Below are 17,868 nucleotides of genomic sequence, written 5' to 3' on the forward strand. Positions count from 1 at the left end.
ATATATATATATATATTATTGTAATTATTAGCACAGTGAGTAGCTTTAAGTAATACATTAAGAATCTTTGAATCAATCACATGGAATTATATCAGATTAAGACTAACATAATCCTATTATGTTACATTATTTATTTATATAAATTACACAGAATAAAGATGCTCTACATAAACAGCACACTTTTACTAGCATGTATAGGTATGACAAGTTGATGTTAATGTTAATTGTAATGATTCTTTAACAATTTCCTAAGTACAAATTACTTTGACAACTGTATATTATTCATTTTATACCTGCATCAGTATTAGATAATTGTAATATAAAATATAACAAAAGGTAAGTAAAATCAACAACATAAAAATGTAAATGAACCTCTTTTTGGTATTATGCAGCAAAAATTGGGATTTTTTTAATACTATAGGAACTACCACGAAAGTAAGCCAATTTGTATCTTGAACCGTGCATACCCATATCAAGGTGAATCAATATAAACAAGCATACACACAACACAACATAGGTTAATGTGGATTCACCTTGGACATGGTCATGCGCAATTCAAACAATGAATTGTCTTATTCAGCCTCTGAAATATTTTATAAACAAACTTACTAATTGATGGCTATAAAACACATATTTAGTGAATACTAAACCCTTAATCTACAAGAGAATCCCGAATACATCTGGAAAAACTCTACACGAACCAATCTAAAACCCTGTATTATTCTTGTATAAAGGCATTAATATAAACTACATGTAAATTAAGGACTCACATTATTGAATGTTACCATAAAAGTAATTAAAAACATAAATACAAAGCAACTACTAACACAAATTCAAAATGAGAACAAATTGCATAAATTTACAACCAAACCAACAAAAGCCCTAAAAAATTTCTTGTCAAAGCATAGTGACACTTGAAATCAGTTTGGTCCTGAATGTGTTTTTATCATTAGGCTTGGTAATACTTTTAAAGTTCAAACAAAGAGTATAGAAAAGCAAGAGGTCCAACTGTTGAGGTTTTTTAAGTACTACTACTAAATAGAGGGCGTCTTTCAAAAGAACGTAAAAGGCGTTCAAATCGAACGCATACTTAATATCGTGAGCTGTGTCTATTATGACAATCCAAATTGTCATTTAATCACAATTTAAAACTAAGACATCTCTACTAAAAACTAAGATATCTCTATTTACGTTTTAATGATAATTTGACTCGCCATAGTCTATATAACGCATGCTAGAGTTTCAAACCCTATTCAGATTCTAATAGGGCGCCACCTATCTCGTGGTAGTATTTTGCTTTTCGTTTCATTGCATGCATGCAAAATAAGAAGAGTCGGACCTCTTCCAATTCTATACTCTTTGGTTCATAGCTAGCCATCACTCACCCTGTGTATTATGTTGATTAGTAAAATATTTAAATACATAGTTATGGTTTCAAATTAATCAAAGTACCATTATCAAACTCATTGAGGTTTCTTTTTCAAATCATTCCATAAAAAAGCCTGCAACACAATTTTGTTGTTTTGTTCTACCGGTGGAAAATTATTCAGGGTAGTTGAAAAATATTACATACAGTTTGGAGCTTCTTTGCTCAGGAATCGTAAATCGTTTTCATCATATACAGTATGTATTATAGTAAAGCAGCAAATGCCACCATTTTTACACATTTTGTATTTGGTGAAGTCGCAAATGTATTTAAATGAGATTCAAATATTATTAAATATTTGCAGGGGTCTAAGAGCAATGATGATAGGACTCCCTCTAATAAATGGTTACAGGACCTATCAGTATGCTCTTTGAATTTACCCCTTGGCTCAATAACTTAACTTGCACTTATGTACACAAGAACAAATTTAAAGTTAAAAAGATTAGGTAAATATTTCTAAAATATAAAAATCCATTACATTATAAAATTTAAAAAAATAATAGACTCATAAATAAATATGCGTTGACTTATTTCTAACTAAAATTACCAACTAACTGGACATACTTTGATAAAATGCGGGGGAAATAAAATTTTTCATTAAAAATAATATTATTTACAAGTAATATTCCCAATTCAAACTATGTTGACTGATGATTCAGTAACACTGTGAGCGTTCGGTTCGTGAGACCGTGAAGAGTCAGCTGTTAGTAACGTTCTATCACATATTGCCTTGGCTGCATTAAGACATTCCATCGCGTATTGCCCAGTTACATTAAGGTTTTGATAGAAGCATGTCAGTCTATGAATCTGGCTTTAAAAAAGTCTAATTTATAAAATAGTCACAATTTCTTGACCGCTTTTTTCCAAATCAGAAATCAAAGTTGCGGCAACAACTACCGCCACTTTGCCTTTTGATGTTGTATATCATTGACAAGAGACTGAGAGAAACACACACCAAATATCTGAAAGGAAATAAATCAAATGAGTGTTAGTTATTTCTGAAAAGCTTTCATATCTGAAGACAAAAAAAGAAACACAACTAAGATAAATTAAGGAAGGAAATCGTCAATAATATTCCTGTCAAATAATATAAATGAGTGGTAGTAGTAATAGACAATATGCATCTTGCTTTGAACAAGGTATCTATTTCATAGAAGTTATACAAAGACAATCATATCTAATATTGACCTTAGAATGGTCAAGTCCAGAGTATAACTCCGACTTTAAATAGACAAAAAATGAAATTTCATTAATAATAAACACAGTGTATACTTAAACTAAGACCAGACTAGAAAATGTATAAATACGTGTAATCGAATAATTAAGCTTAACAATATCATATGTATGTGTTAGGTGTTTTGTTATAAATAACATTAACGCAAATGATAAAAGAATACTATCATAAAATTCTGGTTTTGATGTGTGCAGCAGTGTCACTGTTGTGTATGACTGTTCTGTCAAGGAAATCATTAATAATCGGAGCTGTTTTGTGAAGTACACGATGCAGATTTGGCTTTGCAAGGTCAAAAATATCACACTATTCAGATAATTTCCACATTGCTCATGAGGCAGTGTTTGTACTTAAAATGATCTGCATGTGATCAGATTATGTTGAGCTTTTTGCTCACGATGCTAGGAACTGAATTTTCTTGTACTCAGCAGTGTTTTAAAATTCAACGTTCCAAGCACGGTTCAGCCTACATAACATTCTTTATGGTAAACAGCGAATGTTAATGAAGAATAACCAGTCTGTTTTTCACGTGACTCGGTTAAATAATGCAGCATCACTAAACTTTTCACTAACTGTATCCACAATCACATTGACCATACATGTGCAATATCTTACTATCTCAAAACCTGTGTGTATTTAATTCCAAGTGCAAAGAACAGCATCATTTGACCATGGTAGTTACCCTACGTCTTTATCAAAAGTAATTAACTCAAACATGACTTTTGTCTCTATGCCTCCATTTATCAATCACCGACTGAATCTTGAATCACAATGTATAATGAAATGCATATAAATAAATAATACATATAAAAATATTTACCTCTACTAATAAAACAACTGCAATAGCAGCAACAATCTTGATAAAATTATCAATTATCCATTGCCGGATGACATCAACACACCCTTCAGTGTAAACTACTGAAACAGCATCAACACCCTTAAAAAGAGACATAGCAGAATAAATATTAGAGCTCAATACGCAATGACATTTCATTTACACTTGAAATGTGGTTAAATTCAAAACACACCATTCTCTACGAGACAGACCCCAAATCTAGGTCGGATTTCAAGTGGGCTGTGAAACTTAACGGGAATAATTTAGAGCAAGTTTAAAGTTTTTCTATAGATTGAATTATTTATTATTAAGATGATTTTCATGCATTATGGGTTGTGGCTCAAGAAGAATTAAGAAGAAAAATGTATACACCCACACCCACATAAACCTCCTTCAAAACATTTCTAGCAGAGAACAATTATTTTAATTAACAAGGTCAAATAGTGGCAGGCTGAGTAGGCATGGATTAGGGCCAAAAATGATCTGGAAAAATGCCATCAATGGTTTGCCATTTCCCCACTGCTTGAGAGCTGCTGCTGAATGGAACTGACATCATTATGACATTTTAGTATAGGTATTATAATGCAAAATTTAGAGTACATACCGGATTCCGAACACCGTACCCACATTGTGTATTGATCACTATGCCCTAAAAGACAAAAAAATACATACAATTAATTGATATAATGGTAATAAACAATAAAATATTTAAATCGAGTTCCTAATGTATGCAAATGCTAAGTAAAAGATTAGTAATTCTGATGTCCTAATTATTTATACAATCATTATTTTCTCTTTTTGCTCATACAAAAAAATACTTAGTGTTTTAAAATTGAGCTAAAAGTAAGTGTGGAGACAACAACAGCTACAGAACACACAAAAAACACATTATCAACAAAAAAACAGAACAAGAATGAGCACATCAATAGGAAAAACAATGGACACATACGTACACATCAACATAGGAACAAAATGTAAAAGAACATGTCAGAAAACAAGGGACACACATAAAACAACATATTAACAGGACACACGTACCTGACACTGCAGCATAGGAACACATACCTGCTCAATATCACATCAGAAAGGAGAAAATAACAATAAACAAATGTGTTTGATACAACACATTACACAAATGAGTTTTACAAAACACATACAGTAACACATATATCTGTACTAATTACCTGATCTCGACAACAGGAGAATGGCACACCACATGCATCTGGGCTTTTCCTCAAGGAACAATTAAAATACAGATTTCTTTCCCAATCTTCATAGGTCCTGCCACCACAACACTGGAACTAAAATGAAAAACAAATTTGTAACATCAGTAAAAGTTGGCAGTAAGCATAATATGATTCACAGTCATGTACTTCTGAGATTTCCATATTTTCTTCAATCTACTGTGTACAGAAAAAAAATACACACTTAAAAATCTTTTACTTGTTATTTATTAATCGTTCTGTTAAACTATAAAGTGCATTGGCCTTAGTAAGATTAACATTATTATTTTTATGATCGAATAAAAGAATGAATGAATGAATGAATGAAAGTATGACTGAATGTATAGCTTAATGCATAAACGAATGAATGATTGAAAGTATGGCTGAGTGAATGAATGAATGAATAAATGAATACTTAAATACAAATCGGCTAACACCCATACATAGTTTACCAGCAGAACATCTACTGTCACATTTATTTACTATCTATTTACTAATTAGTTATTAATTATACAACAATATTTACAAAGCTGAGGAAGGCCAACACACAAGGTATGTAAATATTTACAAAATTTAAGACTGTAAATCATATAGCAGACAGGTTTAGAAACGTAATTCCTTGTTACCCTGGAATGGATTTATTACTGTACTATATATTAGTCTGCTGGATAAACACAAAAGAGAAACTACAGCTCCAAACTTACATAACTTTGTAAGAAGTCAATCAAATCTTGAAGGTCAACGTTGTCTCGGTAATTTCTAATAATATTATCAATGGTATCTGAAACTTGCGACTCAAGCTGAAAATTTAAAATAAATGGAATTTCAGTTTGAATATATAGTCCAAAATTAAATATTCTTCTGCTGCCAATAAGAGTAATCTTAGCAGTAATTTACATCGCTAGTTTTAAATAAAATAAAAACTTTAAAAATAATAATTGTAAATACTGCACAAACAGGTATGGCACTCCTGAAAAAAAAAGAGTTACTGGGCCGAAGCATTCAATTATGGTGTTGGCCTATTAGAAAAGGAAGAAGAATTAAACAAACTGTACATCAATGGAACGTTTTAAAAACGAAGAGATAAACTTAAAAAATTTTGAGGTAATAATGAAATATAATAATGTTATTTTATTAAACAAACAAATCTTCTCTACAAGAATTTAAACTCTGGTCCCTTGCATTATGAAGGTCTTAAATATTGTTTATATTGTCTATATAATTCGTTTATTTACCTTGTCTCTGTAAACATAGGCCAACACTCCAACAGCAACTTCCGAAAAGAATATAAGACCTAATATTACACTGTACTGTAAAATTAGAAAACACAAAAATGTAATTGCAAACAAGAATAAGTTCTTTAAATAGCGTTGCACTCATTAAATTTAATTTTCTTTATTTAATGTCCATGAACTGAGTTTAAAAAACCACAAGGTTGATTTGAATGTGGCACCCTCATTTACATTTTTCATGCATAGAGCACAATACTGTATAACAGTGATTGTATATGTGCAATACAACCAATCAAAGATGGAAAGTTTAGGATGTTCATACTTTTAAAGTCTTCAAAGAATCTACTCAGATGGGTTAAAAAAAAATAATAAAATAGGACTGAATTTGAGAGCTTTTGTAAAGGCAATGATTACAAGAAGTAGTAGCAATTAATGTCACCAACAAACAGAAACACAAACAACATAGATAACTGGAGTACTCTCAGAAACATATGTACACTAAACAAGGCAAAAAAAAAACATTTTATTGCGCAAGCCGGACAAATCCAAGATTTAAATGGTCTTCATATTTTGCAATATCACTCTGCTTGGCAATGCCTCAATTTTTTGGGCCTTTAAGATCACATTGTACTGTACCTAAAAACTAATAGACTTGTTTGCACACTAAATCGGGATGTTTTTATTAGTTACCAGCACAATTTTAAAGTTGATGGATTGATAGTGCACAATTAAGTTCTATTCACCGCATGCAATAAAAAAAATGATGCAACACTACACTACACATATTGTATACTATCATTATGTAGTTTTAATAACTACACTTAAAGTTAATGTTGTATCCAAGAAAGGGTGTGTGAATTAAGTGTGCTGGTTATTCTCTTTACAAAAGTTTAGCCTTATAAATATGGAGCCTGTAAAAACATTTTCAAGAAACCAAAAGGAAATGCCAAATAGGAAACACTCCTTGTTATAAGTACCTGTGGTATGAGTATGTGGATTTAAGTCTGTGGACAAAACCTTTTGTGGATGAGCACAGTTAATGAGCACAGTTAACTCATAAAGATATACAGAGTTGGCAGTTGACAAGGCAACAGAGATAGACAAAGAATGATGATGATGCTATTTCATGTGGAAATCATTTTATTTTATTTATAATATTTTATAATATTTACATATTTATGTAAATGCAATCATTTCAACCTTTGCTGCCATTGTGTATCTTTTGTTATACCAAATAGATAAAAAAAAAATTAAATAAAATTTCCTAAAATATCTTAACAATTTGACTTACAAATCGTAGAAGGTTGATGTTCTCCCTGAGCGCACCGATGCATCCAGCGAATGCCAGTATAAATATTACACCACCTGGTACTATGAGGAGTAAAACTGGGTCAATAGTGACCGAGGTCAGTTGATTAAGGTTTTCAAATACGCCCTGTCAAAAAAAAAAGTCCAATTAAAATATAATCAAACTGTACGAAGTTACTTTTAGGTAGCTATCCCATCAACCAGTGACTGGGGGCTAAGGAAAAGCAATTTGAAGTGATACTCTACTTGAGTTTAATTTGATATTTTATGCCCAGTTTTCATTCAGGGAGGTATCTGGGAGGGGAAAACAAGGAAGTGGGTGCAAGCCTATACTGGGGCGTGCACCTTTTCTCGGACAGGCAGGCAGATGGATGATTGTATTGTATAAACATCGCTGTGATAACAGGTCACTTAAGGCAGCAAATCAAATGGTATTTCGTTCATTCTCAATCTATAAATAGGTAAACATTATACCCAGACTTTAGAGGATAAACAACTTTGGAGATCTTTGGAATTTTTTTTTTTCTGCAGAGTCTGGCTTTAATAAATTTAATGATTTATATAAAAAAGACTGAAAATGTAAAATATTATCTTATTTAAATAATACAATGCTTACCTGTCAGCAATTACTCAGTGAAAGGCTAAAAATTACAGGAAGTTTCTAGGATGCATTTAAGAGTACTAATTATTAAAGGTCATTCTTTTATAGTATTTTCCACTTAATGGATCAACAACTAAAATATACTGTATAATTTTTCGAAATCATTTAGGAATTTGCTAGATTTCTAGTTAGATATGATTTTAACCACAAAATTAAAAAGAGTTGATTTTAAAAATGCAGTTTTAGGCACTGCTTAGGTTGATTTTTGTTTTTTATATTACAGTATGTACAATTTTCACAGGATCTGGGCCATTAAACTTGGCCTTGGCCGGGCTTGTTGAAAATCTAACCCTAGCTTAACCTGTTTGCATTTCAATGTCATAGTGGGTAATGGTACAGCTACTGTTTTTAGTAACCCGAGAGTGTTCAGTGAGAGTTGCAAAAATGTGAATTGCAAATTATAAATGCAAATTTCAAGTTGAAAAAAGTGCGATTAAACTCACAAATTACATTTTTTAACTCACAAACCACAAGAAAGATACCTTCTAAGAATCTTTTATTCATTACAAATTCATTTTTTTTTAATTTCATTTTTATATTGTGGTAGTATTGCTTGTAACATGGGCCATCCATTAAAGGTTATAACTTTGTACCATGCACTTATATTTCTATTTTCTTTTTAATATGCCCATCTAACAATTTTCCAGATCTTTAGATATAACAGCAATTGCTGTAGAAATGTCCTTCATTGTTGCTGCAGAACAAGAATAAATTGCTGTAGTAAAGCCAGCCCACAGCAACTATTTGCTGATGGAGCATTTTGAGAAAATTTAAACCCTGTATAACTCCATGACAAAGAAAACCACAAAATACAGCAATAACAGTTACAATGTATAGTGCTGTATATGTATTAATCCCATTGCCAGAAGGCAAGAAGAAAAGGTCACCAAAGGGCAATATGTATCAGCCTACAGAAACCGTGATAGGAAGCATATAATAAAAATTCAATCAAGAACACTAATTATCATCAAATCATTTCCACAACTTTCAAAAGATTTATTTCTTTAGCATTCAAAATACAAATTTATGTTAACAGAAACATGAAAAGTACATTAAAATACAAAATAAAAATGTTAATGCCTAGATCCATGCCCCTAGTGTTATTATACATAATTTCCAATGGGGTCCAGTAAAGTGTGTAAATATATTTGTGTTATGTCATAAATGTATTGTAAATAAGAAATAAATCAATTCGGTGAATGAAATTAGACTTACCCGTTCATACCAGGCCCATGCACCAGCTCCAATCAAGGCAATACCAAGAAGCTGAAACCAAAAAAAAAAAAAAAAAATGTTTTGAAAATAGCAATAGTGCAATAAGAAAAACCTAAGAATAAAAGTAATTGAGACATTTCTTCCCAGTCCACGTCACATGCTAATTAATTGATATCATACGTTGCCAAATAATTTTGACTAACATAAATAAATGTTTTTCATTTGCGTGCTTTGCATTTGCGTCATACAAGGATATAAGCCTTATTTAATTGTTACAAATAAAGCAATATCAAGTTAATATGCATTAATATTAACAACATTAAACCGAGAAAAATGAATATAATAATGTAAAATAGTTTTTCACATGATTATAAGCAGAATACAGTATGTTGTAAACAATTTTATGTAAATTTTATATCTGATCTGAAATTTAGTATTAATGATGAATCTTTAACTCCTGAGAGGACAGTCCTAAGATAAGATCCAGTATTCCAGAAATCCAGGTAAAAAACATTTTGCTCACAACCAAAAACAGTACAGTAAAGAGACTTTAGGCTATGGAGAGCATCACATATGCTAAAAGGATTGCCAGTGCCATTATTTTTGTATTAAATTCTAGGGCTTTGCCTAAAATTTTAAAATCTAAAAAAAAATAAATCATTTTGAGTTAAAAACAGACCCTACAGTGCCTGTAAGTAATAAAAGGGTTTTCCAATTTTAAAAATAGTATTAGATGTTAAAATTCTATAATTGTAAGATGTTAATCAGAAAATACTAGATTGTGAAAAATTCACTGTCCTCATTTGGGATTTTGAACATTTGCCACCTACTACTGTATGTGTGCTCTACCAACTGAGTCATGAAGCAAAATTTAGTACACACTTGATATTTTGTCATGCAATGGCCGCATAAACACACAATTACTCAAATAACTTTAGATTCGTTCTGCGAAATTTAATAGTTAATCGCATAATCTAAAAAAAAAAAAAAAAAGCCAAACTAATTTACTAAAGGCATTTAAATGCAGATTGGTATTAAATTCTCATTATATATTATCAGTAGAGTTATGGATTATTAATAATAATTATACTCCATGAATACGGCAGACTAATTATTATAATTTTTTTTCATCATATCATCAGGGTGCGGAGCCCAGGCATCAGTGACAATAGATTGATTTATCAATAGGATTACATTCCTGGAAGCCAGCAACTGTCCAACACTATTGTGCACTGTATGGCATAGTACAGTAGGGTACAAACTGATCAATACCAGTATTGATCAGTATATTCATTGTTCTGTTTATTTAGTCCCACCGTTTTACTGACATGCAAACTTGAATACTTTCAATCGATTACAATGACATAATACTTTGTTCACCTCTCAGAAAATGTTTCCTCCAGGCAAAAAAATTAGTAGTTAAAAGCCTCATTTGTCTAGCAGCTCATACACGTCCCTTACATTCCCCTCTGCATTGGTCCTTTTATATGTCAATACTTCCAGAAGGTCACTGTTATAATATTTTATACTGTATATTTCAAGGGGTGTTCTCTTTTGGGAGAGAATAGGCAATTAAATGTTTTATCCAGGTAACTCACTAAGTAGACAAATATGATTTATTATAACTGTTAATGTAGCTGGTAACACATTTTCGTTATATTTCCCTTGGGTCAATCCAAAATAATCTCAAAACATTAATGTTTAATATATTCAGCTTCTTATTCACAAATACTTGTTTGCCATTTATTCCAATTTATTGAATATTTACTAGTTTTTTAATATTATATTTTTTAAAGGATCAGTTTAAAGGTAAAGGACACAGTGAGTTTGAATTGCTTTTTCTTATCTTCTTTGTTAATACCACTTTCAAGAGGAACACTAAAGGAAGTACTTCAAAGGGACACAGAACTACCTTGTGTCAACAATTTACAAGACAGGTTGACAAACGATCATTGAGTTGTGTTGTCCTGCAATATTTGCACTGTAGCAAAATCAAACCCTTAAGGTAGAAAAATGTTTGCTTATTGCTTGTATATTTAGCGCTAGTACTATCTGTTTGTATGTCACAATTGGTGAGCGAAATTTTAGCCATGGATTCAGCATCACACAATTTTTAACACCCTGAGTGTAATTTTTTTTTTGCTTAGCCAATTTCTGCTGGGAAAATTTTTTATTTATTTAAAAGTTTCTATTTTCTGGGATGGGGGAAGTATGCACATGTATTATTTCTTACATACACACTATATGCTTTATTTTATATATATAATCATTTTATTTCATTTTCATTTAACAGTGAGTGACTAAACAAGTTACAGAGTGGATGCTTTATTAGGTTAAGCCTTCTTAACTGTGATTTTTAATACAAATCGAATAAAACAAACATGTTAAGACGAGACCATACCTTCAAAAAGGTGTCATGACTGTTTCACTTTAGGGGAAAGTTTAACAGAATCACTGTTAATTTAAAACACTCCTTTCTTTTAGAGCACAATAGATTTTGTGTACAATAGAATGTCATTTGATTAGTGTAGTCTTGATTGCACTGTGTCCCCTTGATTGCACTTAGCAGTTACTTATTAGTATTCAGATTCCAATTAAAGCTTATTATTACCCACATGTAGGCCAAATATTTGCTGCGACCTCAACTTATTTATCCTTTATAAAACAAAAAGTTCATGTTCTGCAAATTGGTATAATGAAAGCCCTGTATAGTACAAAGTGAAGAAAAATTAATACTATTAGTCATACAGTTAGTAAGTAGTCAACATTACTAAATGAATAAAGATGGGATTGAAAGAGTAATAAGAAAGTATGTAAGCCATCTATATTGCTGAAAAATATTGAAAAATATCATCACCAAGGCAAAATAGTAAACAATAACAATAGTAATTGAATTAAACAATAGAGATAGAGGTAATTAAACTGTAGTGTAGCCTCGCCTGATGAATCATCGGTAACAATAGATAAATTTACAAATGCTAATTTCGGTCTCCAATCTACTGTATTTCATGGAACACTGCCTTCATGGAACCACAGCATGCTACTGTGTTGATGAATGCTATTCGATTGTGATTTTGATTTGATTTATTTGCATTTCAAAAACATACAAACATAAAATATGAATATGATAACTCCAAAAAATAACAGAAGTGAGGCCATAATTGATTCTACGTTTCATTCTTTATTTGAACATTGTCATTCTTGACAATGTTTTAAAAAAAAACAAAATAACATAGAATCAATTATGGCCTATGTCTGTCATTTTTTGGAGTTACCATACTCATATTCTATTTGGGTATAATCATTGGATCCTTTGGTTTTATACAAACATAAAACTATTTACAATGCAAAAAGCATTTAAAAAAAAAATTCAATTTAAAATTCATTTATTAAATTAAAAACATGAGTATGGCTAATAAAAAATTTGATCATAAAATACAATAAAAAAAAGTTAAAAAAAAAAAACAGGATTTGAACCCAGGACCCAGGCAACCATCTAAACCATCAAGCTACAGTTCTAATCCATCAATTTGAACCTAAGACCCTGGGATGAGAAGGCAAGAATCCTAGCCAATAGCTACTGTACGGCGCCACTTCATACATTTAACTTCACAATTCAGTTTTATGCATAGTGATTTTATGTATTTGAAATTTGAAATAAAATATGTATTACGACTAGCAACTTTGCTTCCTACACAATAACATTTTTTTCTAAATCTACATATTCGATGATATTATGCCGTTTTGAAATATTTTTTTATAAATTGTTAGATAGGCTATATCTTTATATAAAATTATATATTGTTGTATTGAAGCGTTTGCTGTATTGAAATTTAATCATAAATTGTTAGATACTGTAGGCTATATATTTATATTAGCTATATATTTTTGTGTAAGTGGGCCCCTAGACATCCGACATGCTCTGTAGGGGTCGGCCACTCAAAATATGGTGAGTAAATATATAAATACACAATATAATCATTGTTAGAAAAGAATTGGTGTTGACAATTATTCTGTGACAAATCTGCATTAAATAGGAATATTTTTGAATTTACAATGTAATCTAGAAGGCAATCAGTGATCAGCAAGGTACAATAGCACTACACACACCAGTGCAAAATCCATTACAAAGAAATGTAATACTGTGCACAGTTCCAAAGCTGAGCAGAAGTAAAATTAGCTATTCATCTACTCAATAAGTTGTTGACTAGCTCTATGATATCGAACTACAAAGGTGGCTGTAACTCTGTTAAGTGCTATGCCAGCTTTTTAAATCAAGTATGGTAACTTGATCAATGTTCCTAATACATTTTTTCAATTACACAATTTTATAATGCAATCTGTTAAATCAATTGGTTCTAAATTGTTTTTAAATGTTAATACCGGCTGTTGAAACATAATTCTACATTACTTAATGCGTATTTACCAATGTACCATTCCCACCACATACTGTAGTTTCTGGCAATCTTGCTTTTGTTTAATCTTTATTTTTATGGAAATCCTGAATTGAATTGTGTTTATTTTAACTATATTTGCCTTTAATCAAAACTTTTATAAATAAGTACTCTAAAGTAAGTACATATAATTTATTATTGTCATTAGTAAAAACAAATTTTAATTTACAAAAGTACAAAGTGTTTTGATCATTTCAAAAATGGTGCCTTATTATAAATATTTGGTTGATAATATTACTATTTAGATCATATGACCTATCATTCTCTATCTATTTCACGCACCATCCAATGTCACAGATCTACTGTACCATTGGTCGTTCTAATCGTGTGTTGCGTCACACCTGATAATCAGCCCGTGACTTAACATCCTCCATCCAATTTACTTTCATTTCATGTTCATCGACATCCGACTCAAAATATTATGAAAATTAGAAATTTAGTTCTTAGGTAAATTTTGAACAACGTTTGAAGCACTTGGCTAGCCTGTGCAATGAAGCAAGTAGACATACATTATACAATATCTTCACTTTTTTTTTTACATCTCTGTGTTTCTCAGAATATTAAATCCTAGAAAAGCAACATTATTCCAAATCAAAGACTTAAGTTGCAAGTCACTGGAATAACTGTATTCATTTCCATCTACTGTATGCAACAGCCTTTCTAAAATAAAGTTTAAATATTTTTGACATTTGAGCATTAACTTTGCCTTTGATAAATTTTTAAATTAGCACATTATACAATTTCAATTAATGTACTATTAAGAATTTACCTAGGGGCAGGTCCTGGGTAGGGGCCATGCGATGTGCAATGCACCAATCTGGGGTGGGAGCTGACCATAGACACTGCAGGCCCGTAGCCAGACTTCCAAGGGGGTGGGTCTTTTTTTAGCCGAAGGTGACCTTTTTATACGGGTGCCTCCGTGACCCAATGTGTACCGAAGGCACATGCTCTATGGCATGTGCTGCTGGGGGGGGGGTTCGGGGGCATCCTCACCCAGAAAATTTTTTAATCTAGAGGCTGTGAATGATGGTGTTTTTAGCATATAAAAGTTAAGGCTGACACCCTTGCATATGCTGAATATAATTATCATGATTCAAAGGAGTATACACAGGACGAGGTGATATTTTGACCATGTTTCGCTCTAGAATCAAGATAGGCAAGAACATTCGACTGAACTAAAAGTTAATATCTGTGTCACTGCATGAGTCAACAAGGGTACGAGATGAATAAAAGGCATAATTAGGTGATGTCTTTGGCATTAAATCTACTCATCGAGTATGCTCGTCAGCTCGTTTGGCCTGAGATAGATCCACAGGCCACAGGCTATAGGTCTAGCAGCTCTATGAGAAAAATTTTTGGCCTGGAAAAGGGTGACCCCAGCCGAGGGGGGGGGGAGAGGGTCGTCCAACCCCTCCGACCCCCCTCTGGCTACAGGCCTGCACTGGTACATGGAATTTAAATTAAAAATTAGCCTGTTTTAGAATACTGTGCTCCCTTCTTACTCTTTTCTTCTCTCTTTTCTACTTTCCATTTGATAATCCCCATGCCCCTGGATCCACCCTGTTACTAGTAATGACCTGATCTGATAGTGATAAATTTGATTTTAAAAGAGAGCCTTTCTCCATAAATTTTTCATAAAATCTGGAAGAGATCCTTCTTCTTACTTGGCTTTTACAGTACAGTTAAAAATAATACCTCAATCTAAATCACAGTCCAGAGTAAAGTGTTTCACCTAGTCAAAGTATAAGTTGTAGGCCTAGGCATTCAAAAAACTACTATCAGTATTAGAATCACAGACTAAATTTAATCACTTGTTACCAATGAAAAGTCCAGACAGGATGCATCAGAGTTTATGGCATTGATATGCATTGCAGCAAACAGCATGTCAAATAAAGAACATTGTGCAATTTTAAAATTTGTTTTTAATATGAACAACAGTTGAAATGTTTATATCTTGCTAGGATACTGAGTCATATCTGTTTTCATAGACTGTTTATATTTTTTAGACTGTTGGTAGACATTGATAACAGCTGATTAAGAATAAACATTGTGCATACATTTTGTAAAAAGACTGATTGTTAAGCCCCTCTCCCACTAGGGGTTTTTTCAGCATACGAGTTACAAGAGAATGCCGAGTTGCTAACTCGGCAAACTCGGCAAAAACTTGTAGGACGATTCAGAAAGCTCGGAGAGGTCTCTTACCTACTCGTATCTAATTCGGTACAAACTTGTTACACTCCTAATAATCTAGTAGTTAACTCGGTGTTCTGCTCGGCATAATTCGTACATAACTCGTAAGCAACTCCATAAAGTCGTACCTCACTCGTAGCTAACACGTAATAAGCTCGTATAGGTCCTTTCCAAAGATCACGAGTTTTAACTCGTAGAAAGGTGAAATAAACCTAGGTGGGAGAGGGGCTTTACTCTAGTATAATTATTTTAATGTTGGTTGTTGAGAAATCAATGAAACAGTTCCACTTAGGGCCCATATTTTTTTAAAGCAGACTTTTACACACTTATTGAAAATATGGACCCAATGGACAAAATATCAATTTAAAACATCTGCCATGCACATGAGTTGAAGAAAAAAGGTGTGCAAATGAAAACTTAGTGTTAAAGTTATACTGTAGTGTCTCCAAGTGGTGATGCATGCACATAATGATAGTTTAGCATCGACATTAATAAGAAGTCATTATGTGGAACAATACAAATCTTCCTTTAATTGGTTCAAACCTTGTGAAATATATAAAAATTCCAGACTTAAATTCTTTGAAAAATTGTGAATTTTATGGAATGCTAAGAAACATGCATGTACCCACCATTACCAGATAATCTCATACATGTAGCACTACCTTCTGTTTCATTGACTCCTGAATTACAAGAATTATTTGAAAAAACAACTTCTGAAAGGAACTAATAGTGGATTTTGATATCTGAGCATGACTCAGATGTACTCTTCCCAGGGACTGAAGAATGCTGCACTTTGTCCTGGTTTCCTCTAGGGTTTGCCAATATGGATCTAATGTCCAGGGGTATAATATTGGGTTGAATTCGACTGGATTTATTCAGTGTGAAACGCCCAATAATAATTAATCCACAAGTCTGTAGATTTTTTCCATTGGGATCCTTTTGGAGAAAATCTCTTACTCTTTTCCAAAAAAATGTACCACGTTCTTTAACATGCACATAGGCTACATTGCATATGCGAGCTCAAACAACATTAAACATCTCATCCAAAAGACAGTGCGCCACTGAAACTTGCATACATCCGCCGACTTGAAAAACACTAGGAGAGCAGTAGATCGAATGATCCTTCCCGCTAAGCCCCGCCCAGTGGCGTACCTAGGAGTTTTAAAATGGGTTAAATGGGAGGGGGAACGAAGGTGAAGGGGAAATGTATGTAAACATATGCATAATTTATGTGGGACACACGTGTTTGTGGGGCAAGCGCATATTCTTACTGGTGTTCTGATTGTTCTTGTTAAGTTTGCATAGCCTAGACTACCGTAACTACAGTAGATAATGGAGCTATATAGTTCCATGAGTAGACCAATTTTTCCACCAAGCAAGAAGTATATCATACTGAACTGTGTAACAACATTTTAAATTTTTTTAATAAATGAAATATACCGTACAAACCGACTTTCCTCTTTTCTATATTTTCGTTTTGATGTTCAAAGGTATTAATTTGCATCTCATTTGAGAGTCTGAAATAACAGTACGAATTTGCTTCATTCCAAACCATTACCTAGGAAGAATACGATCAATTCCAACAACAAAAGTATGAATAGGCCTGTTAAAACAACAATAATAACAGACTTACCCAAAATAATACGTTGGCGAAGAACAATAAATATTTTACAAAAAGGCTGACTTCAGACGACGAATTCTTAGCCGCCCGACTTCTCCTAACATGTTGGTCCGACTGTTGTAGCTTGTGTGTCCGAGAATTTTTAGATTTGGGAGCTTGATGCCCCATATCTTACGAAAAAATGTGTATTTTTCAGTGAATACTTCGGTGATATTTCTGCTGGTCAATTACACTACAATGTACAATCGCGATCGTCTATGATCCTTCTACACTACACTGAGAGAGCGCTGTATAATAATGTAACTTCCGGCTGACAATAGAGGGTGTGCTATTTACAATTAGTGATAGCAAAGAGTATAAATAGAACAAGAGAGCAAAGTCCCGTTCGTAAAAACGTCATGCCTGTGTAGGACGCCAACTAACGGTTGTATATTCTTTTTATTACCCAGTGCAGCGCTGCGCAGCGCGGTAG

General features: G+C 32.4%; 1 protein-coding gene across 1 annotated transcript; it reads right to left on the minus strand.

Annotated features, from left to right (window-relative positions):
- Positions 1 to 2,290: 2,290 nt before the first annotated feature.
- Positions 2,291 to 17,680, minus strand: LOC117111305 (tetraspanin-5-like). Its single transcript, XM_033254231.1, has 9 exons — positions 17,409 to 17,680; positions 9,132 to 9,182; positions 7,239 to 7,382; positions 5,951 to 6,025; positions 5,420 to 5,515; positions 4,677 to 4,793; positions 4,097 to 4,141; positions 3,478 to 3,594; positions 2,291 to 2,388 (listed from the first exon to the last, which is right to left on the minus strand). The coding sequence occupies exons 1-9, from the start codon at positions 17,562 to 17,564 to the stop codon at positions 2,320 to 2,322; spliced, it is 870 nt and encodes a 289-aa protein (XP_033110122.1). The 5' UTR covers positions 17,565 to 17,680; the 3' UTR covers positions 2,291 to 2,319.
- Between the last annotated feature and the right edge of the window lie 188 nt (positions 17,681 to 17,868).

Source organism: Anneissia japonica, unplaced genomic scaffold (assembly GCF_011630105.1).
Source record: "Anneissia japonica isolate Jap-2015-1 unplaced genomic scaffold, ASM1163010v1 scaffold3309_len207512_cov194, whole genome shotgun sequence".
NCBI lineage: Eukaryota > Metazoa > Echinodermata > Crinoidea > Comatulida > Comatulidae > Anneissia > Anneissia japonica.

Coding starts and splice junctions, on each gene's coding strand:
- LOC117111305 (XM_033254231.1), bottom strand. CDS start 17,564: ATGGGGCATCAAGCTCCCAAATCTAAAAATTCTCGGACACACAAGCTA. Junction 7,383..9,131: donor CATGGGCCTGGTATGAACGG/GTAAGTCTAATT, acceptor TTTTTTTGACAG/GGCGTATTTGAAAACCTTAA. Junction 6,026..7,238: donor ACATCAACCTTCTACGATTT/GTAAGTCAAATT, acceptor CTAATTTTACAG/TACAGTGTAATATTAGGTCT.